Source organism: Pteronotus mesoamericanus, unplaced genomic scaffold (assembly GCF_021234165.1).
Source record: "Pteronotus mesoamericanus isolate MK-2021 breed Mesoamerican mustached bat unplaced genomic scaffold, CSHL_Meso_final contig_702, whole genome shotgun sequence".
NCBI lineage: Eukaryota > Metazoa > Chordata > Mammalia > Chiroptera > Mormoopidae > Pteronotus > Pteronotus mesoamericanus.
The window spans coordinates 1,049,352-1,072,978 of record NW_026555239.1 but is presented as its reverse complement, the minus strand read 5'-3'; the positions used below and the strand labels follow the sequence as shown (position 1 = coordinate 1,072,978).

Genomic DNA, 23,627 nt, shown 5'->3' with positions numbered 1-23,627 from the left:
GCTGTGAGGAAACTCATCTTCAAGGGACGAATGGACACAGGCGGTGGGTGGTGGGTGGGCTTGTTCCTCCCTGACCCAGCCTCAGGGCAACGGGCACCCTCACCACTGAGAAGGGATCAAAGGCCGGAGGGGGCTCCAGCTGGCTTCTGGCTTGGTGCCGGCAATCCGCCCACCTTGCGTGTCCGAGGCGGGTACTGACCAGCCCAGGCCACGCCACCTCGCCTGGCTGCCCCGGTTCTTCTTGTCCCTGCCACTTCTTAAATCTTTTTTTTTTTTAAATTTATTTACTTTTTAAATACATTTGTCTCTGCCTCCCCCCCCCCACTTCTTAAATCTTAAAACAGACTGCTAAGCTCCCCCTCGGCCCCCCTCTTACCTGGAGGCTGACACAGTGCCCCCCTCACCAGCAGCAGGCAGGCTCAAGGGGACAGGGAAAGAGCCAGAAGGGGCAGCGCCCCGCCCCCACACACCTTGGGCTAAGCAGCTGCTGGGAGAGGCCGTCTGTGCCTCAGTCACTCATCTGCGGACTGGCCTGCCCACCACCTCCCTCTCAGGTGCTGGGCTGACGCCCCCAGGCAGTCAGGACCCCCAGGGACGGCCGAGGGGGTCAAGTTCTGAAAGGCAGTTCTGCTGGCGCTCCACCTGGAGCCGCTTCCCCGCACAGGGGAGGAAGTGCCTGGGAGCCCCCCACCCAAACACTGAGTGTGGTGGCTTTGCTCCTAAGCCACACTGTGTTTTGGTTTTAGCTGCAGACACTGCTCTTGTGAGTACTTAAGTCTCCAAAAGCAGGAAGAGAGAGGCACTTTATGGATGGGTATTTATAGAATATCCTCCACCCAAACAAAACCAAAATAGGAACCCCTTGAACACCCACCAACATCCACTGTCCTGGTGACCTGAAGCTCTGACAGCCACACACCACTGGCAGGCAGGACCGGGGGCGTGGGGGCCGCACCCCAGCCCCGCCGTGGCTCGAGGGGCCCGGGGAGCTGGCCGGCAGCGGCGGCGAACTGCCCCCCCCGGGCTGTGCAGGGGACCTGGAGGGAGGCCGCGACCCGCATCTCCCCGTGGGCTGTGAGGCGGCAGCACCAGGGCCAGCCCCAGCCCAGGGAGCCGGGGACAGGGGGCACCCAGCTGCCTGCCACTCGAGTTACGTGACACAGGAGAAACAGCGCTATTACCACCACCGCCACAACCAATACTACCGCCATTTATTACTTCTTTGCCGTGGTAAAAAAGTGATTCTATTTCTAGAGACCAAACAGCGTCACCGAGACATTCCTGGAAGAGAATTCCCTGTTTCCCAGCCTTTGTGGCTGATTTTAAATCAGTTCTCGTGAAGAAGGGAGGTGGCTTCCTTTGAGGCGGAGGGAGTCACGCACCCCCTCCGCTCCTGCCAAACTTCCCGCAGAACCATATTCTGGGGCCACAGCGCGAGCAGGGCCTTGGAACCAGCCTTTGACGTTTCAGAGCCCAAACACCCTAGAGGCCGCCCTCTGTGGCCAGTCCCTGGCGAGCTGTGTCTGGGGCCCCGTGGGGCAGGAGACTGCGGCCTGGGGAGGGGCCGGCAGAAGCCAGGGCACTCAGGACTCGCAGAAGGCCTGAGTCCTGCCCCGCCTCAGGCCGTGTGGCTTGGGCACGTTGTGAGTCTCCTGGGCTCGCTTCTCCTGCGGAAACAGAATGCAACCCCTCCCCACAGAAGGCAGGGGAGCACCATGGTGCGGTCTCACTCGGGGCCTAATGGCCGGAGCCTGCCCCAGGCATCGGTAAAAGCAGTGCATGTCTCAAGCCCAAGCTTGACTACGGAGCAGCAGGTCTCAAAGAACCCGTCCCTTTTCAGGACCATGTTCCACTGTCCCCTCTTTCACGTGACATGAGCCGGCCTGACACATCCTCGCCCCTCCTGCCCCACCATCTCCGGGGGAGCTCGCCAGCCCAGCTTGCTCGCTCTGGGGGGCTCCGGGACCAGTGATCCTCTTGTTACCTCCAGTTCCTTCCTCCCTGACCTGGCCCCTTGGCAGCCATCCCAGGCCCCAGCACCTCCCTGGTCTTCCCAAGCGTTTACCCCTGAAAACACCTGGGCTGGCCTAGGCGCGGAGCCCTGTGGTCAGACGCAGGCTTCAAAGGTGCAGATGTCAACTGGGGTTCACTTTGGAAGCTGGGGACGAACAGCGGGGAACCGCTGCCCAGCGGTGAGAGGCGCTGGTGCTGGCCACAGGCTCCTGCACGGGGAGGGGGTGGCGGGAAGCTGCTGGGTCCCAGGAGAACCTCTTCACGTTCTGCTCCACGTGGCGGGCTCGCAGGCTGGCCCAGCTTCTGTACTCGCACCTTTGTTCTGTGAGGACCGTCCTGGCGGAGGCTGCCTGAGGGAGGGGTCCAGTCTGCAGACCAGGTACCCACTGGCCCCCATGGCACAGGACACCGGCAGGAAAAAGCCCACCCTGCCCCAGCGGTGGGCCCCCTTGTTCTCAAGCGAGACCCTGCCCGGGCTGCACTCCCTGGTCGGGGCTAGGGTGCCGTCATCACGCTCTGCTCGCCGTGGTCCACGCTCCAGAGGCGGTAGAACTCAGCAAAGTCCACGTAGGGCTCAACGCGGCCATCCTCGCCAGGTGGGAGCGAGTGGGCGGGCCGGGAACGGAAGAGCCCCCCGTCCGAGCTGGAGCTGCTGCTCTGCGTGTGCGTGTTGGTGGACTGCAGGGTCAGGGTCGGGCTCTGGCTGTGAGGAGGACAGGGGAGAGGCCGGTCAGGGGCCTTGGCTTCCAGCCCGGGGACGGAGAGGGCCCTGCCTTGAGCCACAGGTCTAACAAAGAGCCAGCCGACCACGTGTTCTTAGGAGCAGATGAAAGTGCAATGTGCTTTTTAAGCCCGAGCTATATGTGGCTATCTAAATGAACTAGAATGGCAATGGACCCCAGTTCCAGCACTCAATAACCATGCATGGCCAGTGGCCACTGTGCACCCAGGGACCCTCGGGGCAGCCCTGAGCTGGAGGTCACCTACTGCAATTGCTCTGATCCATCCTGATCCAAACCCCACTGGCTACGGGCTGACAAAGGCTCTTCTTCTGGAAAACCTCCCCACTCTTTCCTTCTCATTCCCCTCTCACTGGCTGGGGAGATGGGTCCCCCGGGACTTCAGAGCTCCCTGGACACCCACGCTCTGCACAGTACACACAGCCAGCTGCAAACACCCAGCACTGCCCGGCGCCTGGCGCCCAGCACCGGGCCAGCCCACAGCGGGGCCCACCTCACGCTCAGGTGCAAAGCAGAGGAAAGGGCCGTTTAGGGGCCCAGCGAGTTAGAGGTACGGAAGGATGGCTGGTCCTCCTGCCTGGTCTGGGACCACTGCGGTCACGCTCTGCCTTTGCGGACACAGCCAGTGGCTTCCCCTGGGCAGCCCTGCCAGAGTGGGGAAGCCACCCCGACTGCCCTCGGCTGCCTCGCTTGGCTGCATGGCAAGCCCTGCCAGCCCGAGGCAGAGACCTCCAGGCCCGGGGGTGGTGTTGACCCAGCAGCATGGGGGCAGGGAGGGGGGAGGACCCCTCCAGGCAGAGGGACACGACTCCACTCGTCCTGCGGGCCCTCCGATTGGCTGCGCCCTGAGTGGGTTGGGTGTGGCGTCTCTATTATTCTGGGCAGGGCTGGAATGTGGAAACCGGATCCTGGTCTCTGGGGGGTGGGGGGGCACACATTCCTCAGAAGAGGAGGGGTGGGCTGGACACCAGACCTGCAGGCAGGTTGGGGCAGCCGGAGGAGGCCTGCCCACCCTGCCCTCAGGCTCCAGCCCTCCTGCTGCCTCCCTGCCTTAAACCGAAGTCTGTGCGGCCTCACTCAAAGCTCAGTCAGACGTTTTAGTCAGAGAGCACTGGCTCTGACAAGCCCGGACGGGCCAAACAGTGTCCCCAGGCGCGGATGCTACTGGGGAGGCCATGCTACGACACACACTTCAAGACAGGAGAAGAGAGAACCAGAGGAGAACCTTCCCATTCAATGAAAATACGGGGGACCCACGGGAAAATGGGACCAGCAGGCTGTCAACATCAGCTGCGTGTCCCTTCCCGGTGGCCTCAGCCGCTCCGCCCCAGAAACCTGCCTGTCCCAGCCCTGCTTCGGCGAGCTGCTGGGACCCCCTACTGTCTCTTCCTGCCTCTCCTTCTAGAGGCCTCCCAGGAAGGGAGACGGGGCGTGTGAGAGGTACAAGACCCCAGGGCCTCTCACCCAGGGTCGCTCCGCTACAGGACCTGGCCCCCGCATTCCTGTTCCAATACCGAGGGCTGTGCCCCAGAGGCGGGCCCGAGAGGGGCTGTGGGCGCTGCGAGGGCTTACTTGGTGAGGGTGGGAGTGGCTTCATCCAGGGCGGAAGCGCTGTGGGCCCCGTTGACCAGCTGGCCCTGTGAGGGCATGACGAGGGAGAGGGTCACGCTGGTCTTGCTGGTGCTCTGGGTGCTCGAGTAAGGCACGGACACAGGGTACACACGTCCACCGGCGGCTTGGGAAGAAGAGAGGGGTGGGCCACAGGGGTCGGCTGGGGTGGTGGGAGGAGGGACGTTCCAGGGCCTGACGGCCGTGTCTGGGGGCTAAGAGGCGACGGGGGTGACCCAACCTGGCTCCCCAAGCTGGGGCTTGGCCTTGTGCGCCCCTCGGGACAGAGAACGAGTGTCCCGTGGCAGAGACCTCCGGGCCCGGCAGCACGGGACTGCCCGTGCTCAAAGCAGGGGGCGAAGTAAGTGCTGAGCTGCCTGATGAAAGGGTTACCGCCTGGCTCCCCGTGGCGATGCTCTAATCTGAGGGGGTAAGCAGGCTCCTAACTGAGGCCGGCCCAACAAAAACAGGGTTGCAATAACAAGCCAGAGAGACTCCAGTAACCCTGGTGTCCACAGGAGAACAAGTCCATCCGGGCACGTCTGAGCCTTAAGGCTTGTTTGACAAAAGAAAAAAACAGCAGTCCCAGGAACTGAGCAGCATGAGCAGGAAGCGCAGAAAGAACAACTGCCTTGCTTCCTGAACAGCTCGGTTCCAGAACTAACAAAGGAGAAAGTGAAGCGCGTTGCTCTCCCCTAACACGGTCCAGGCACAGCACCAGGCTTCAGGGACCTTCGGTCGAGATACCTGGTCTCATCTAAATCTCTTCCTCCTCGAGCCTCAGTTTCCCTTTCTGTAAAACGGGGTGTTCTCATCCTGAGAGTTGTTAATGAGGACTATAGGCAGTCAGCGCCAGCCATCGTCCCTATCACGTGGCCTGGCATCTCCACAAGCACTTGGCCCGCAGGCCATCAGGAGGGGCCGGGGCCAATGGTCCTTCCTCATTCTCAGATAAAGAGGAAGAACAAACAAAGGCAGGCAGAAAGCCGGAAAGTCTGAGCGCCCAGAGGACTGCGCAGAGCCAGGCCTCCCACTCTGCCTCCGCTGTCCCGGGCGGCGAGGCCCAGCACCTAAGCCACTCTGCCCCGCACCCAGCCCCAACGGCCTTCTGGGGGCTTTCCGCCCGCACTGCACACTCACCGGGGGCGGGGGACGCCGTGGGCTGGCTCATCTCACCCAGCGGGTAGCCGAAGTTCCTCACCAGCAGCGTCATGTCCTCGTGCCTCGCGCAGAACTTGGCACGCTCCCCGCCACTGGCAAAGGTGTCACTGTGGATGCGCTTCACCCGGTCCACCACGGCCTGAGCCACTGCATCCAGGGAAGTCTGCTTGGCGAACTCAGTGTCAATCATGGCAGCGATCTCCTGGGGGTGGGGGCAAACGTCTGGTAAGAAACAAGGCGGCCAGGGGCTGTGACGACTCCAGAGCCTAATCAGGACACTTAGGGGTCACTGGTTAAGCAGGTGAAGGAAGTCCCCACCAGCCACACCTGCAATCCAAGCTTTTCAAGGTATTCAGGATAATCCTTCTGGGACTTTCTCATTAGAAAAGGCGTGACCTTGTGGTCCCTCTTACTGTTGGCTTCCACACCAATAACACGGGGATCATGTCCACCTCTCTGGATTATTATGAGGCTTAAACATAATAGATGTGAGGGAACTCCAGAGACTGCTAAAAAGCCCTGTATAAATTGTGGTTGTTATCAAGCCTTCTTTCCTGGAACAGGTTTATTGCAGGCTACGATGACCCCATTTTGTCAGAAGTGGGGATACAGAATGAATGACGACAGGGCTCCTGCCCACAGAGAAGTCCACTGTCCAGTGTATTCGTGAAGCTCTGGGCTTCTTCCCCAGCTTTGAACCCAGGGACGCCCCGCAAAGGCATTTCGGAATCAGAGCCGCAGATTCCTCAGCACTTTGGTGCTGAGCAGGAGGGCCGGCCAGGCCCCCAGGGAGCACGCCGCCCTGCGGGTTGGCCAGCCATGCTCTGCTCCGGTCCCACGCACCTGGTTGGCCTGCCCAGGCCCGTGGGCCGCCTCCAGGGCCTTGTACAGCCCCTCCGACATCAGCACCAGGAAGCCGGTCACCCCGTCCAGGGGCTGTGCACCGTGGATTTCAGGTTCCGCGATGATCGGCTTGGATTTGGCGGCGCTGGAGGAAGAGAAAGTGGAGGGGACAGCTGTGCTTGGAAAGACCCCCATGGGACATCTATTCTGCTATGGGGCAGAATCTACCTTGATGTACAACAAAACACACATCTGACAAGAGAAAACGAAAAGAGAAAAACAGACCTGCCTTCTAGGGGCAGCTACTACAATCACGTTCTGAGGGCCAGAATAGCTAGAGGGCAGCTGGGGTCAGGAGAGCAAAGGCGACACGCCCAATCCTGGCCCCACACGGCATCTCCTGCCCATAGAGCCTGGGCAGCAGCGGGGGAGGGTGGGACAGCAAGAGAGCAGGGTTCCCTTTTCAAAGCCGCTCCTCCTGGGCTCCTCCAAAGCAGGTGTGGAGCTGCCCCAGACCCCGCCGACACACGACCTGCATGCAGGCACCATCCGATGCGCTGCCAGGCCGGCAAATGCCGGGAAGCTCCTGCCTGTGTACCTGCACACAGACAACTCTGGGATGTTTCTGGCAACAGTAGCTGAAAGAGCAGAGTCTGGAAACACCCTGAGGGTCCGCCAGTAGGGGCCAATGGGTGAGTGCTGACACAGCCACACACTGGGACCCAGCAGCTGTCACGGAAAATACTGCCAGCCTCAACCGCAGGTGGCAGGAATGGAGGGGCGGGTGCCGGACAGAAAAAGTGAGGCGCGGAACGCCGGATAGGGGAGGCCAGCGCTCCGTGGGTATGTGGAAAAGGATGCCCGTCCCAGCCCCAACTCCCACCCAACACACACACACACACACACACACGCGCACACGCACGCATGCACACACGTATTGCACGCGTATAGGAACGTTGGGCAGGGTACACAAGAAACCAGCAGTGTCTAGGGTAGGAGTCCTGGCTTGGGGTAGGAAGAAAACGTACTCTGCACGGTTTATCCTTGGCACTGTTTGAGACCACATATGAGCTCTTCAATAAAGCAGAAGAACCCCACAAATTAGAAACAAAAGGTTCCAAACTCAACAGCCTATATCCTGTGAGAGCAGGGATTTCTAACTCGTGCTTCTAAGTCATGATGAGGCCCAGCTTCTGATGACAGGCCTTCGGCACAACACCTCCTCGGCTCTGGCTGCGACACTAAATGCCACGATGAGACACACATGCTGACATGCACACGCCTATTTAAGGACATGTGCTCAGAACCCAGGCTGCCTGGGTTCCGGTCCTGCCTCAGCTGACAGCCAGCCCTGTGGCCGGACAGGCAGCCTACCATCACCGTGTTGGTTCCTCATAGGAAAGGACCTCTGGGCAGTGGCAGCGCCTACTGCCTAGGGCCCAGGCGAGGGCTGTGCATGGGCTGCCGCAGCCCAGGCTCTCGGCTGCGCGCACTGCCCATCTGCGGCCAAGAGCACTGGGTGGCAGACAGAAGAGAGGTGTCCTTGGGGGGAAATCTGCAGTCCGCCTCGGACCTCTGCCCTGGCCCCAGCCATAGACAGCACCGGCCGGCCAGCGTTCGGTCTGTCCCTGCGCACACCAGCCTCTCAGGCTAACCTTGGCCCCTCCTGCTAGGCCCTGTGACACAGGTTGCTGTCCTCTGGCTTCAACTCCTTGCCAGCCTCACTCTATAGGTCCCTGACCCCTGGCCCCACACCAACCTCTCTGGGAGGGGGAAAGAAGAATGTCTGTGGGCCCTGAGCTATCTCAACTGCACCTGCTGCCCCAAGAGCCTAAGGGGGGCGGGGCGCACTGGGCCGGCCACCTACCTGAGTAGGTCGATGTCAGTGTAGCCGTATTTGACCTTGTAATCCCCGATGCGCCTGGTGCTCTCCTGCCCACAGATGATCCCCACTTGCTTGATCTTTCCTGCGTCCAGACCTGGCAGGGGAGAACAACATGACAAGCCAGACTTTGTTCAAAATGACGGACAAAGAGAAGGCGACAGACACATCCATGAAACAAGGTACCAGGGACCCATGGAGATGAAGCCACACCAGGTGCCTTGAGAGCGGCCGGCCCAATGCCCCTTTGTGTCCTCAGTCCCCATCCACAGCCCCGTCGGAACACCTGCTGACTGAGAGCCCGTTCGGCCTGGGGAGGGGAGCGGTGGCAGCGGCGTCTGAATTCTCGGGGCTGCTTCAGCCTCAGTCCCCACCAGTAACAGGGAACCTGCTGGGTGCTCTTGCAGGGCGCATTTTACATGCCTTCACTCTTTCAACCCTCGCCACACCCTGGGGCAGATGTTACTGTTATCTCATTACAGACGGGGAAACTGAGGCACAGAAAGCTTGAGTAAGTGCCAGACATCAACAACCGGGAAGCCACAGAGCCGCCAGTCAACCCAGGCAGACTGGCCCCAAGCCCAAGGTCACAGCCCATCCTGTCGAACCTCTCGCTACACAACCACCAGGAGAGAGCAAGGATGAGCCACAAGCGTCGCCGTCCCGCCACTGACCCCTCGGCCCCCGTGCCCCACTCACCCAGCTGTGAGAGGCGGAAGAGCTCATCCTCGTTCTCTGTGGTGTGGTCCACGTTCAGCTGTGTCACCTGTAGCCCATCCACCGTGGACTTGCATAGAAGTGCACGGTTCGTACCTGCAGCAGAATTTGAGCCGCTGAGCACAGACTGAGCACAGAGCGGACAAGGCCACGGTGAGAAGGCAGAGAGAGACCAAGGCAGGCGTCTCCCGCGCGGGAGCCCCGGCAACAAGCAGTGAGAACAGGCCCCTGGGTGAGCCACCAGTCAGGGAGAGCCAACGACATGAAGGAATTAGGTTAAACTTTTCCAGTGCCATCCTAGGATGATTACGGTTATGATTTTAATAAGAGACCTTCTGTCTAGGGAGACGTATGTCAGAAATATTTACAGGTACCAGGCCACGATGTCTGGTGTTTGCTTCACAGCAACGCGGGGACAAAGGGCCGTGGGTGAAATGAGACTGGCCAGGAGGACAGGACCGCTGGCGCTGCGGAGAGGCACACGAGGGTTCATTCGGCTAGTCACTCTATTGTTTTTACATTTTTAATTTTTTTCCGTAATGACATCTTAAGGAAAGGAGGAAGAGAAGAGGGACACTGCCGGCGCGGTCTCTACAGGCTCCGACAGCAGCTGGCGCTCTGGGGTGCGGCCTTCCTGGCCCCAGGCGGCCTCCTCTTTGCCCACCGAACGCCCCTGTGACCCCTCACCCCCGGCCCGCACCCAGCCCACCTGACCACCCTCCATGGGATGCCAAGTGGGTCTTCTACAGATGACAGTCTCTTCTGGAAGAGGGAGCCACTGAGGTGACCCAGACAGGGACACAACACCCCCAAGGCGGCAGGCCAGTTAGGAGCGGCACGGGGACTAAAGCCAGGAGACGCCTGTGTCCCGCAGGCAGTTCCAACTCCCCCCACTGAGGCGGAGACACCCGTGCAGAGTAGCAGGGACACCCGCCCAACGGCCTTGGCCCATCCAGGACGGAGCTCCCATGTGTCTGGAAAGCAGACTGCCCAGAGAACCCCAGACCCCCAGAGCTCATCCTTTCAGCCCTCCCCGCCCCGGGACAGACGGGTGGCTCACCGACGTTGGCGACATAGAGCTTGTTGTTGAGAAGTACGGCCACGACAGCCATGGCCCCTCCCGAAATCTCCCTCTCCAACACCTTGAGTCTTTCGAGGATCTTCTGATACTGGGGAAGCAGCTGGTGCTGGGCGACACCCTACAAGCCACCGGTCAGGGTCAGAGCAGGCCGGGTCCTCGAAGACCCCCTCACCAACCACCCCAAGCCCCCTCAAAGAGCAGGCATTGGGGGCCCGGCCGGGGTGGAAGCCACCCTTCCAGGCAGGTTTGTCCGGGAAAGCCCGAGGCGCCCTCGCGTGCCCGGTCGCCTCTGAAAGCGCTGGTGGGCGATGGGAGCGGGCGGTGGCAGGGCGGCGGGCAGACTCAGGTTGAAGACGGACCCGCAAGGGCTCTTCTTCACGCCCTGCACTGTCCGCCCCTTGCTGCGCCCGAGCAACGCTGCCCGCTGCAGCCAGGGAGGCCCCTTGGAGGGCGAACCCCTCCTCACCCATGTCCCCTGGTCAGGAACTGTCCCCTAACTCCTGCTGCTCTGGCCCAGTGGTGTCAATGGCTTGGGAGTGACGTGGCAAACGAGCCCGTGCTGCTCGCAGAGCCGGCCCTGATGCGCTTCTCCCGGGGGGCAGGCTGGGGAGGGTACCTCTGGCAGCTGGGACTGCAGGCTGGCCTTCTCAGCCAGGGCGTCATCGATGGACTCCAGGAAGCTCCTCTCCACCACGTCGAAGGCCTAGAGGCACAGAGGACAGGGACAGGGTGCAGGGCAGCCGCCGGTTCAGAACACCACTGCCCCCTGAGGCGGAAACGCCCCCGACTAACGGCGACGCGCTGTATGAAGAGCAGGTCCCTATGGGGGAGGGGCTTCACGCGTGGCACTGCACAGCAACCACAGAGGCGAAGGCCGAGCACGCAGAGGCCAAGAGCACAGGCCTGGAATCAGGCGAGCTGGCGCCTCAGTCTCTTCACCTATGAAGAGGTGAGCGCTGTTCTGAGGGTGGCTGAGCGCTCAGCGCCTGGCTCAGAGACAGCTGGTGTCATCACTACATCCTGCTCACCCCCGAACACTGGTCACACCGCTGCCTTTCCTGGGGGGACCGGCTGAGAACCAGTGGCACAGGGCCCTGCGGCAGGGGAGGGCACGCCAGCCCTCAGGTGCTGAGGCAGGAAAACAGCTGGGACCACTGTTTTTGAGGAACAGGAATCCATCCTCCTCATCCAAACTAAATGACTCCAGATGTGCTTCCACAGGGAGACGCCAGGAAGAAAATCTCCAAAACGGCAGCAAGCAGAGACGCAGAGCTGGCCAAGGGGCGCCAGGGACTGGAAGTGAGGAGGCGAGGCCCCGGGTGCTGGCAGCCCCCAGCGGCCGGGCCCCCGAGTCAGGCCCAAGGAAAGCGGCCTAAGTCACCCTAAATCAGCACCCGCGCCACACCCCTTCGCCCACGGTTCTACCCCTCCTCCCCGTGCCCCAGGACCATCTCCTTCAGAGCCAGCGCTGTCAGATGGGGGTAAGGGCTGCTGCGGGCTGCCTGCTCCTGGACCCCCGGGAGTGGGGAGCCCCTGCCGCTGCGCGGGGCTCCCAAAGCTGGGTCCTCCGCAGGAGAGAAGGAGTGGGCAGGGTCTGCAGACCAGCCCTGGCTAAGCCCCCACTTCACAGTAGTGGGGCCACATTCCTGGGGGACACAACCCACCGGTGGCCGTCAGCCGGCCCGGGCACCGTACCTGCAGCAGCACACGATGCACGTCGGCCTCTGTGTGCTCAGCGCTGAGCTGGCCCAGCAGGAGCTCCGCGGACAGCCGCTGGGCCACGAAGCTGGTCACCCGGTTGCCGTCATAGCCGTTGAAGACCCCATACAGAAAGCAGCTGCTCTCGCTCCTGACAGGCAGACAGGTAGGAGGAGGCCTGAGACCGGAGGCCCCCAGAAGAGTGATGCCGGATCCCGAGTGGACGGGGAGGAGGGACAAAAATTGGGGGAGACCAGAGGCACAGCAGCTGTGGCTTCAGGGGCCCACCTGGACCACTGTGACCATCGTTTTATCTGGCCATGACCTTCAGGATGTTCCCCGTTGTAGCAGGCCCTAAGCTGGTCTGAGGCCTAGATGTGGCAGGGACAGCAGCAGATGCCACCTCCCATGGGCCACACCTCACTGGCAAGCCCCATGCGAGAGAGCTGCACACCCACTCCCACGCCCAGGGACGCGTTCCTGGCACACTCACCTGAACTTGAGCCAGCTGTCCTCCGGCGGGTGGCTTTCAGTGCCCTTGCCATCAGCAGAGTAGCTTCGGTTGGAGGCTGAGCCCACCCCAGAGAGGTGGCAGAGAGGCAGGTCATCTGTCCAACTTGGCTGCTGTTCCTGGGAAGGACACTAGGAAATGAGGAAGTGTCACCTTCTCCTCCAGGGCAGACCCCACTTCACCTTTTTCTTCCCCAACAAAAACCCAGCAAGGCCAGAGCCCTACACAGGGGGTTCTACTTCCTTCTGCAAAATAATGATGCTTGTGTGAATAGACACCTGCAGAGGGTTGGCATTTTTTTATGGCCTATCCACTCACCCATTCCCTGAAAAAGACCAGAGCGCCCAAATGCGAGGCTTGACAGTGAACTCCAGGTACGAGCGATGCTCCAGAACACGAACGAGACGTGCACACACGAGGCAAACTCTTGGTAGAAAACCCTTGGGCAGCTCCTCGCCTCTCGCTGCAGTGGCCCTGACTCCAGGCCCTTGGGCACTGAATGAAAGTGCAGATTTCCAGGCCCCACCCCCAGAACGTCTGCTCCTGGTAAGGTCCGGGTACCTGTGTTGTGGTCAGGTCCTGCCAGGTGGCTCTGAGAAACTGACTTACAAGCTAGCCTTCGTCAGTCCCTCTCCCTGACATTGGGGCCTCTAATCCCTGCTGCGCATTTTGCTATGTCCTCTCCCACCTGCTCCCTGCCACACCTTCCCCACCTGTACCAAACGCTGGCAGTGCCCTGCCCACACCCCACTCTCTCCCTCTGCCCGGAACACCCTTCTTATCCTTCTCTGGCTATTCTCATGGGACTCTGGCATGGGAATCGCCTTCCCTGGGCGAGGGGGTCTTCCTTCAGAAAGACCCTCCCCAGGCTTGGCTGACAGCCCTCTTGTGTAGTCCCACTACCTCTGTCTCCCTCACGCCTGCCCACCTGTGTCTGACTCCCGTCCTACCCCGCAGATCTCAAACCAGGCTGCCTACTATAATCACGACAGAGCTTTAAGCGCGCGCGTACGCATGTCCACACACATCCAGGCCCCATCCGAAACAGGTTTTGCATTTCCTAAATCTCCTTAAGGCGCACTCTGAGCACCGGCATTTCTTAAGCCCCAGAAAGGACTCTGATGCACAATCCACTGCCTCAGTGAAAGCTTCCCCACTCGACCCCCTGCTGAGACCCACGCCTGGTCTCCCAGGGCACTCCCAGGACCTACTGTGTTGGCCTGGAGCTGATGAAAACAATCGGGAGAATCCAGTCCAGTTGCACGGAGAACAAAACTTGGATCGAAAGCTTTACTGAAATATTCAGTAAGCACGAGCATTGTGCGCAACTTCGTACAAGTCAGTAGTGAATCTTCAAAAAAGGATGTGAAAACCACTTCAACAGGCTTTTGCAATCAGACGTGTAAAAAGCCCGTGGTTAGCTTTTGTGGCAAATATCATCTTCTGTTTATTTACATACTGACAGGGAGGAACTTTATGGCTTTCTCTCTCTTTTTTTTTTCATCTTAATTGCTTTAATGACGCAGGAGTGTCCCACAGGATGGCTATAAATGGGGGCCCAACACAAAGCCATAGATTTACTTAAAACCCTTTTTTTGCCATCAGCTTTCGTTAATGTTTGTGTATGTAATGTGTGGCCCAAGACAACTCTTCCTGGGTGGCCCAGGGACGCCAAAAGGTGGGACACCCCTGTAGGAGCTTCAATTCTGTGCTCTGTACCCTAGAGCAACTTCTGCAGGGTGTGGGAGTCTGCTTTCATTTTTAAATTAACGTATAATAAAAAGGAATTTTGGGGGGTGTGCAGGCCCATAAATTTTAACATGCCAGCATCATCCCAAACACACCCTGGTTTTGCTGCGCCCTCCCCAGGCCTCTGGAAACTACTGACCATTGCTCCATCACTATACGGTTCTTCTAAGAATGTCATTAGTGAACTATGCAGTACATAACCTTCCTTTTTTCTTTTTACTGTGACAAAACACACATAACATAAAATTTACTATGTTAAGAGAAGACTTCCCGTGGCGCTAAAATACATTCACATGTTGTGAGACCATCACGATCCGTCCGGTAACTCTTTTCTTCATCCCAAATTGAAACTCTATGCCCATTAAATACTAACTTCTCCCCCACCCCTCCCTCCAGACTCTGCAACCACCACTACACCCTAGGTCTCTAAGTACGTAACCTTCCAGACCGGCCTCCTACACTCAGCAAGTAGGCCTTTGAGATTCATCCAAGTTGTCACCTGCCTCAACAGCGTGTCCCTTTTTGTTGCAGAACAGGATTCTGTCATATGGATGAGCACATTTTACCCACTCATCCACTGAAGGACATCTGGGCTGTTTCCAGTTTTTAGCAATTATGAGAAGAGCTGCTATAAATCCATGGGCAGGTTTTTGTGTGAACATAGTTTTGCATTTCTCTAGTGAAAGAACGAGGAGTGAGACTGCTGTTTAACTTCATCAGAAACTGCCAGATTTTGCATTCCCACCAGCACTGCAAGTTTCTGGTGCTCTCCACATCCTCGCCACCACATGGTATTCTTTTTTTTTTCCTCAATCTAATTTAGAATTGTAAGAGGTCTGTGGTATCTCACTGTGGCTTTAATTTGCACTTCTCCATGGCTAATAATGATGTTGAGCATTTTTCCATGTACTTATTTGCCATCTACATATCTTCTTTGATGAGGTTTCTAAGTCTTATGTCCATTTTTAAACTGGGCTGTTTGTTTTCTTAACTGTTGAGTTTTAAGAGTTCTTTAATACCTGGATAAATGTCCTTTGTTGGACAGGTGATTTGCAGATATATTCCCCAGTCTGTAGCTTGTCATTTCATTCACTTAATAGTATCTTTTGCAGCCCTGGCTGGTATGGCTCAGTGGATTGAGTGCCAGCCTGCAAACCAGAGAGTTGCTGGTTCGATTCCCAGTCAGGGCACATGCCTAGGTTGTGGGTCGGGTCCCCAGTCAGGGGGTGCATGAGAGGCAACCACACATTGATGTTTCTCTTCCTCTTTCTTTCTCCCTTCTCCTCTCTCAAAAATTAAAATCCTTTAAAATAAGTAAATAAATAAATAAAATCTTTAAAAGAAAAGACACATTACTAAAAAAAAAGAAGTATCTTTTGCAGAGCAGAAGCTTTTAGTTTTCATGAAGTCCATTTTATCAATTTTCTTCTTTCATGGCTCATGCTTTTGGTGTCATGTCTATGAACTCTTTGTCCAGCTGCAAATCACGGAGATCTTCTCCTACATGTCTTTCTAAAAGTTTTATAGTTTTACATTTAGACCTGTGATCCATTTTGAGTTAATCTCTGTATAAAGGTTTAGTCCAATGTTCTTTTTTTCCTGCATATGGATGTCCAATTGTTCCAATACTATTTGTTGAAAAGACTATCCTTTCTCCAATAAATTACCTTTGCACATTTGTCAAAAGTTAAATGCACTTAATGCAGTTTTGAATATCACCCTCTGATTAACAATCTCACTTAGCTCTTTATCTTGTACAGATAAGGCCTTTTATACAATGTTTCAAATGACTTCTGAAAAACTGTGACCAGGACAGAAAGCGTGGAAAGCTAACCCACTTCTGGCAGGTGTCGGCACCAAACACAGCCCAGGAGTGACACTCAGCCCCAGGTTTGCTCTACTGAAAAGCCAGCAACACAGTGGGGGGGGGGGGTGCTGACCCTCGAGGCGCAGTCACAGATAGGAGCCACAATGCCAAGCAAGCCAGCGGCTTGGACACATGGACGCTGCTGAGCACAGCTCTGCTTATTTCACACTGGTGCTCTTTAAACACTGAGTTCCTAGCCGGTTTGACTTCGCTTGCTATAAACACAAGGAAGAAAAAAGAAAAAATTATCCAAAGAGCAAATTAAAAAGTATCCATGGTGATATTGGCACCCGTGACACAACCAGAGCTAGGAGTTGAGACTATTTTTATACTAGCACCACAAATAAACGACTCTGCCTGCCGGATATATATATATATCTCTCTCTCTCTCTCCGTGGTGAGGCACGGCCTCCCGTCCCTCTGTCTTTCCAAGGCCTACCCACCCATGACAGGCCTGCCCGGCCCAACCGGGGCCAGAGGCCAGGCTTCCCAGACATCAGCTATCCACTCACCAGCTTCAAGGAATCATCCACCTCATATTTTTTCTTTAAATCGATATATTTTCTTTTATGCAAATGATTTCATTGTGAATGTAAACGTTTTCAGTATCATGAGTAGAAAACCAGTATTATTTGCCATATCTCGAAGACAATAAAAAAACTAAAAGAAAACAAAGTTATTAAATTCTAGTTGAACCAACTGCCTGTGACAGATTCTGAGCTGGATCCCTGCTCTCTCTGTTAACAAAGAAGAGAGATTAGCAAGAATTGGAAAGGTGTTAAGGACATACACTGGGACCGAACCAAGTCTTTCTCTTGATATGTCATCAGAGAGTTTGAAAACAGAGAAGCAAATAGCCTCCTCAGTGTGTAATGATGAGGTAGGTCCCAACCAGCACACACCAAACCACCTCCCTGTATGTGTCCCAGACTCTGCGAAAATATTGGCCACGGCCACAAAGCCCCTTCCCTGAGAAATCCAGACCACGGCCTCATGGTATGTATGGGGCAGCCCGCTCGGCGGCCCTTAACCATTTCGCTTTGCAGCAACTCTCATGCTGTGGCCTGGTATCACTGATTAGCTACCTTATTTCACTGGCTGACATACATACATTTTCAGCACTCCAATATCTCTGAACTTGGTGTGTTACAGCCTTTTAGCAGCGTGTTTTCCTTCTCGGTAGCATGTAAAATAATGATGCATCCTTTCAAGTAATAGCACCTTGGATCCAGTGACATAGGGGCAGCTTCCCCAGCACGCCTTCCGTGGAGGGCCTGCCTAGAAGGCAGCCCCCAGCCCTGCCCACAGTCTGTGACGCCTGGCCAGACGGTCACAGGAGCCTCTCCCGCGTGGGAGGGGGAGAGTACATGGTCGCCCCCGATTTCAGCGGCGGCCCAGCTATCACTCTCACACTGCCGTGGCCAGGTGCACTGCTCGGTGACCGTGGTCTTCCACGCCTCTCCATCTCCACGGGGATTTTCCATACCAAGCAGACATGGCTGACGCTGTTACAACACACCCAACTCCCAAGGCTCTTGCTTCCTTCCTCCATATTTCTGAACAATTTTTGGAAAGGTCATGGATTTTCCATTTACACAAACCACCCACCGCTCCACCCCAGCACACACTGATGCATACTTTCTCCCACGCCCCAAATGCCAGGCCCACCAGCAACCAGCAGCAAGTGGCGCTGCTACACCCAGAGCGTGAATTGGCTGGTAAACTGAGAAGGGGGCGTTTCACGCTCACACAGCCTCGTCACAGAGCTGAGTAAATATGTACAACCATGAGCATGGACCACTTCAACTCTTTGATGGCTTACAAATTAACTTCTCACAAGAAATTTAACAGAAAATATGGCAAGAAAAAAAAAATGCTGTTTCAAACAACCTTATTTTAACTTGTTTGCGTGGAGGAGTTTCCAAGATGCATTATTTTGGAATGAAGAGCTTCTTTGTGATCCAATTGTACTTAACCCATTAAGGGCGTTGTAAACACCTTGCGCACATAGATTCATGCATTAGCTCTGCACATACGTATGGGAGCATATCGCCTAAAAATGGTTCATTCCAGCCCCCACAGAGCCTCGTCTCGAACTCCTGGGAAGCCGAAGTGGACAAAGCACGGTTCCAAGTTCAGGCCACAGCTTGAATATCAAATTATAGTATGAAAAGGCTGAGTGTTTTTGTGGTGAAAGCACCGAATTCCTCAGAGGCAAAAAGGAAGCTCAGAAAGGGAGAATAATGCTCCCAGGAAGATGACTCAGGGTGGGGGCGGCGGCTCTTTTTCTCCAAAAAGCTTAAAACATCCGATGGCCGCCGCCATCTCTGTCTTTCTGAATGACCCCCTTTTCCTTCCCTCCTTCTCTGGGACCAGCTCCACACTAGGGCTCCCACCTCTCTCACCAGGGTTTCATCAAAGGTTCTCTATGTTTTCATCACAAATACAGTCCTAACACACTTTTAAATAATAATGCGCAGCACTTACTGTGTGCTAGAGCAGCTGGCCCACATTCTGCCAGTGTGAGAGATGGCTGTCGGCGGCGGCCAAGCGAATGTTTTTATTTTAACGGGCATACAATTATTTCCATGTACCTTAGAAAAATATACAGCTAGCACCTGTGATTGTATAGATATAATTGCTTGGGATACGTCTAAGTTAAAAACATTTAAGTTCAAGTTGACTTTTGAAACTAATTTAGGAAATAATAGTATAGGCAAAATCACACTCTTGATTCTCCCTGCGCACAACACGCTCCTGGATTTCCTATCTCAGCAAAGGGCGCCACTGTTGCTCCAACCAAAACCTCGTAGTCCTTCTTGACTCTTCTTCCTCAGTCATGCACCCCACATCCGGTCTGTCCGCAGATTGGACCAGATCTTCCCCCAAAACACAGCCTGTGCCCAGTCCTGATCCCCGCTCCTCTGCCGTTGCTCTGGCCAAGCCGCTGGCATCTCACATCTGGACAACTGAGTGCCCCTCAGCAGGCCCCAGGCGTCTACCCTTGACACTCAAGCCCTTCCCAACGAAGGGCTTTCTCCAATTCCCCATCAGGTCACACCATGCCCCTCCTCAAAACCAGATGAGAGTTTCGCATCACACGTAGAACAGAATCCAAAGTCCACACACAGATCCGCAGGCTCCCTTGGGCCTGGGCTACTCCCACTCCCCGACGCACTCCGTTCCTGCCGCATGGGCATCCTCGCCGCTCCCCAGACAGGCAGGCCTTTGTGTCCCTGTTCCCTCAGGAAGGAATACTCCCTCCCATGCCCCCTACTTCATTTCATCAAGTATTTTATTTTTCTTTTTAATTTACTTATTGACTTTACAGGGAGAGAGAAACATCACTTTGTTCTTCCACCTACTTATGCGTTCCTTGGTTGCTTCTTGCATGTGCTCTAACTGGGGACTGAACCCACAACCTTGGCCTATAGGGATGACGCTCTGCTCTAACTAACCGAGCTGCCTGCCCGGGGCTCATCTTATCAAATCACACATTGAGAGGTCTTCCCCTACCACTTGGTCTTCAATGGCCCCTCCACCATCCTGTGTGTGAATCCAGACTATTTTTCCTCACAGCACCACCCGATGTTACGTTATAAATACTAATACATCATACGTAATATGTCTCTGTTCATTGTTTACTGTCTCCTTTCGTAGACTAAAATATAAGCTTCATGATGACAGTGTCCCCTGTACCCACATGGGGCTTGCCACTTAGTGAGTGCTCAGTGACGCTGGAGAACGAGCCCCAGGCACTCACTCGTGGCAGAACTAAAGGTGGAACTTCACGGCTGCAGTGTGACCGTGCCAGGCTAGGAGTGTCACATGGTCGTTCGCTTAATACTAACCACACTTCTGGGAGCCCTCTCAGCTTGGGAAACCAAGGTTCAGGAATGTTAAGTGACTTGCCCAAGGCCATACAAGATTCATACTCTGTTTCATCATGTGGCAAAGGGCCTAGGTTTTTCGAACACATCTAGCTATCTTCAAAAGCTGTTCTTTTCTTCAAAAGACCTTTGAAGGTACCACGCTGCCTGGGGACGAGAGGGAAAAGTCCTCGGATGTCATTCCACTAAAGTGCTCTGCCACCTGGCCGTAGCGACGCCCCCCCAGCACCATGTCAGCGATTCCCCAGCCCTTCCTGCCAGCCTCCCCCGGCCCGGCCAGATCAGGCCACCCGCAGCCCCTCAACGCACTGACAGTAGAGCGCCGTACACACGGTGTAAGTGGCACATGGCTCCTTCTCTCGAGCTGATCTGCAAAGGCCGCGAGGGTGGGCAAACGCCTTGTTCAGCTTCACATCGCTAGGCCCACGCCAGCAGCCCTCACAGTCATCTGCCAAACGATGGTGTCTGAGCACCTCGCACCAGACTCAGGACAGTGGAGGGCGGGACAGCAAGCCCCGCAAACCACCCTGTGAGCAGAAATGTCTCCATCCTCATTGGGTTGGGAGGGGCCTGGTGCAGACCTGCCAGGCAGCCCCTCGCCTTTCATCAGGATACTTTGTGCTTACAGCTAACTATCTTGCCTTTCAAAGGATCTGCCACCACCCGGGAACGCATTCTGGAGCTAGTAAAGCTCATCCCCTGTCTAACCTGAGTCCCTTGGGCTTCAGCATAACCTAGAGAGGACGGAAGCTGGCAGCCAGCCTCCTCAGCAGGCCGAGCCAGCCTAGAGCAGTGATCCTGGCGGTTATCACTTTCAGCATGTGCTGCAATCCAGCCAGTGTTTCTGGAATGTTTATCAGAATGGGGACTTTACACAGGCGCCTGCCCTCTGGGAGCTTACAAAACAGAGGGCCAGGTCTACCTAACTCACTCAATGACGAGGCTGACCTGCCAAGCAGTGTAAAAAAAAAGGGGGGGGGGGGACAGCCAAAAGTGTGGAGAGGAAGAGATCTACACACTCCCCCGCCAAGCTGGGAGCTGCGGTCCTGGAAGAGGAATTTCAGGGTCTACACGAAGCCTGATGTGAACATGCAGCTGGAAGTCATCCCCTGCACCCCAGTTCCGATGCTTCAAGACCCTCAGGGCAGGAGGGCCAATGATGAGCACTGGACCTGGCTACAAACGCTTTACTCATTATTTTATATATATTTACTGAATGCCTGGCACCTAGTGGTGGCAGGTACTGGTGACACTGTTCATTGTAAATGACAAGTCTCTGTCTTCAAAGAGTTCACTTTCCAGAACAGGAGGCAGACAACTCCACAGACAATTACAACAGACTGCTATGTCTGTGGAGGACCCAAGGGACCAGCATCCTGACCTGGCAGGTGCCAATATGTACGCATCTGCACGACGCGAGGGTCGCGAAGACATAAGGGCTGGAAGACGCCAGCGACAAGCCAGTGTTGGTCCAGACTGAGGGTAGGGATGAGTCAACAGACAATGCTCCCACTGCCTGCTCTCACCTTGCAGATGAGGAAACTGAGGCCCATTGAGGCAGAGTGAGTGACAGCCAGGACCAGAACCCAGGCTGTCCACTTCCGTCCTTCCTCCGTCGGAGGTCAGAGGTTAAAAAGAATGACTGCCTGCTTTTAACTCTGCCTCTGCCCCTCACCAGCTGTGTGGCCTTGGGCAAGTGATGTTTCTTTGTGCCTTCGTTTTCTCATGTGTAAAACAAGAATAGCCAGAGTATTCGTCTCATGGGGCTGCTATTGAAATCAAAGTTACAAATGTAAAGCAATCGGCATCAAGCCTGGGATGGAGTAAGCCGCATACAAGTGCTGCTATGATTATCATCATCCCACGTCTGGCTCACCACCCCTGCGCCAGGCGCCATATGCCCTTCCGGCTCCAAAACTTTGACCCTCGACGTGCCCCGGACGCTCGGGTAGTCTGGGACCTGGAATCCGAGCCCCTGACGGCTGGGCTGGCAGCGCGCACGCGCCCCGTCCTGGGGAATGGGCGGGGAGTCGGCCCAGGACAGGGGAGGGCGGCGATCGCACCCCGCCAGGGAGAGGTAGGCGGTCCAAGAGAAGAGGGAGCCGCACCTGCACCAGACTGCCCCCTCACCCCACCCCGGGCTCCCAACCCCCGGCCCGGAGAGCGGGTCGGTTCCTCACACTTTGCAGCAGGCTCCTCCTCTGCGCCGCCATCTTGGAGGGACCCAGCGGGCGCTCCCTCCGCCCGACAGAGCAGGCGAGAAGAAGGTCGGCTAGAGCGGCCTGAAGCCGGCCTGGAAGACCGCGCTAACAAGGAGCTTTCGCCCAGCGCCCTCCCACGGCCGCAGTGGGCCAGGGCCGTAGCGGAGCGTATGCGCAGGCGCGCTCTTCCACCCGGACGATACGTATAGGCTTCCTTAAGTGGCTGCGCCTCACCCGTATCTATTTGCAAACTTTCCCCAGCATACCTTTCAGGTGGGACTCTCAAAGCGCTGGATTAGGGATCTTGACGAACACGGTGGGGGCGGCAGAGGATGAATTATTCCTTCATTCAATAAGTAGTCATTGAGTGACTTGTCTGGCTCTTTAGGAGTGAAGCAGCAAGCAAGACAGGCCCTCAAAAAGCTAACATTTTAACTGAGGAGGACAACATTTCCATACAAAAGTCTTTCAAGAGGTGCTAAATGCTAGGAGAAGTTTGTGGATGTGGCACCGGAATGCGGTGTACACTGGCAAGAGGAAAGGAAAGGCCAGGCCAGGTGGAGGGGACAGCGAGGGCACCAGGCCTGAGGAAAAGGAGTGACAGAAGCATGCATGTTACAGAAGGCTGCTGCGGCTGGAACAGAGATGGAGGGGGAGTGAGACGAAGAGGGTGAAGGGTAGGCTCTGACCTTGTGGGTCCCAAGCAGGACCTGGGCTATTCGTTTGGAGGACAAAGGGAAGTTGGGGACTTCTGAGCAAGCAATTGACATGATCCCATTGGTAGAAATATCCCTTTGACTACTGTGTACAAAACAATTTTTTAGGGGGACTGGAGTAGAGACAGGAAGACCAATTCGGGGACTGTTATACTAGTTCTATGTGAAAGATGACAGTGGTTTAAGCCAGTTGATGGCAGTGAATGGACTTTATTTAAAAAATGAAATTGTCAAGGCTTGAGTAAAGATTGGTTGTGGGTGGTGATGGGAAAGATAAAAGAATCTTTCAGATTTTTGGCAATACGGCTAGATTTGGGAGGAGGGAGAAGAGAATTGAGTTCAGTTTGAGTTTGATGTGCTGTTGAGACATGCAAGAAAAGAAGTCAAGTCAGTCCTTAGGTGGAGAGGACTAGAGCTCAGAGCAGAGGCTAAACTGGCAGAAATGACAGAGAATGAGCAGCTGTAAAGGTAGGTGGAGCAGAGGCAGCACAGAAACCAAGGTGAGGAGTGTCCAAGGCGGGTGTAGGCAACAATGTGAGATGCTTTTGAGAGGTCCAGTTAGAAGGTAACTCCCTGGCTGGCCTTGCTCAGTGGACTGAGTGCTGGCCTGTCAACCAAAGGATCACCAGTTCGATTCCCAGTCAGGGCACATGCCTGGGTTGTGGGCCAGGTCCCCAGTAGGGGGCCCGCAAGAGGCAACCAAAGATCAATGTTTCTCTCCCTCTTTCCCCTCTCTCTACAAATAAGTAAATAAGTAAATATATATATACATGTGTGTGTGTGTGTGTATTTTTTTTTTTAAGAAGAAGAAAAAAACTGAAGAAAGTCCATTAGGTGTAGCAGTCTTTAGCTAATTGCCCAAGCAATTCAGGTACAATGGTAGGATCAGAATTCAGATGCGGAAAGTTGGGGAATGGTTGGGAATGGAGACAAGGAGTCCTTGAGAATAG

At 55.7% G+C, this 23,627-nt stretch overlaps 1 protein-coding gene across 2 annotated transcripts; it reads right to left on the bottom strand.

Moving 5' to 3' along the window:
- Window positions 1–1,209: 1,209 nt before the first annotated feature.
- Window positions 1,210–21,993, bottom strand: TAB1 (TGF-beta activated kinase 1 (MAP3K7) binding protein 1). Of its 2 annotated transcripts, none has more exons than XM_054582402.1 (11): window positions 21,941–21,993; window positions 12,237–12,385; window positions 11,741–11,894; window positions 10,662–10,748; window positions 10,025–10,163; window positions 8,947–9,060; window positions 8,233–8,344; window positions 6,366–6,510; window positions 5,502–5,724; window positions 4,326–4,488; window positions 1,210–2,716 (listed from the first exon to the last, which is right to left on the bottom strand). In XM_054582402.1, the coding sequence occupies exons 1-11, from the start codon at window positions 21,971–21,973 to the stop codon at window positions 2,509–2,511; spliced, it is 1,527 nt and encodes a 508-aa protein (XP_054438377.1). In that variant the 5' UTR covers window positions 21,974–21,993; the 3' UTR covers window positions 1,210–2,508. The 2 variants fall into 2 exon arrangements, with proteins under 2 accessions (XP_054438377.1, XP_054438378.1); XM_054582403.1 differs by having other exon boundaries at window positions 12,237–12,373.
- Window positions 21,994–23,627: the final 1,634 nt, after the last annotated feature.

Bases quoted from the DNA above. Each gene is read 5' to 3' on its own strand.
- TAB1 (XM_054582402.1), bottom strand. From the start codon at position 21,973: ATGGCGGCGCAGAGGAGGAGCCTGCTGCAAAGT. The intron at 12,386-21,940 runs GTGAGGAACCGA...CTCATTTCCTAG, and splicing joins GGAGGAGCCTGCTGCAAAGT to TGTCCTTCCCAGGAACAGCA. The intron at 10,749-11,740 runs GTACGGTGCCCG...CTGTGCCTCTAG, and splicing joins TGCATCGTGTGCTGCTGCAG to GCCTTCGACGTGGTGGAGAG.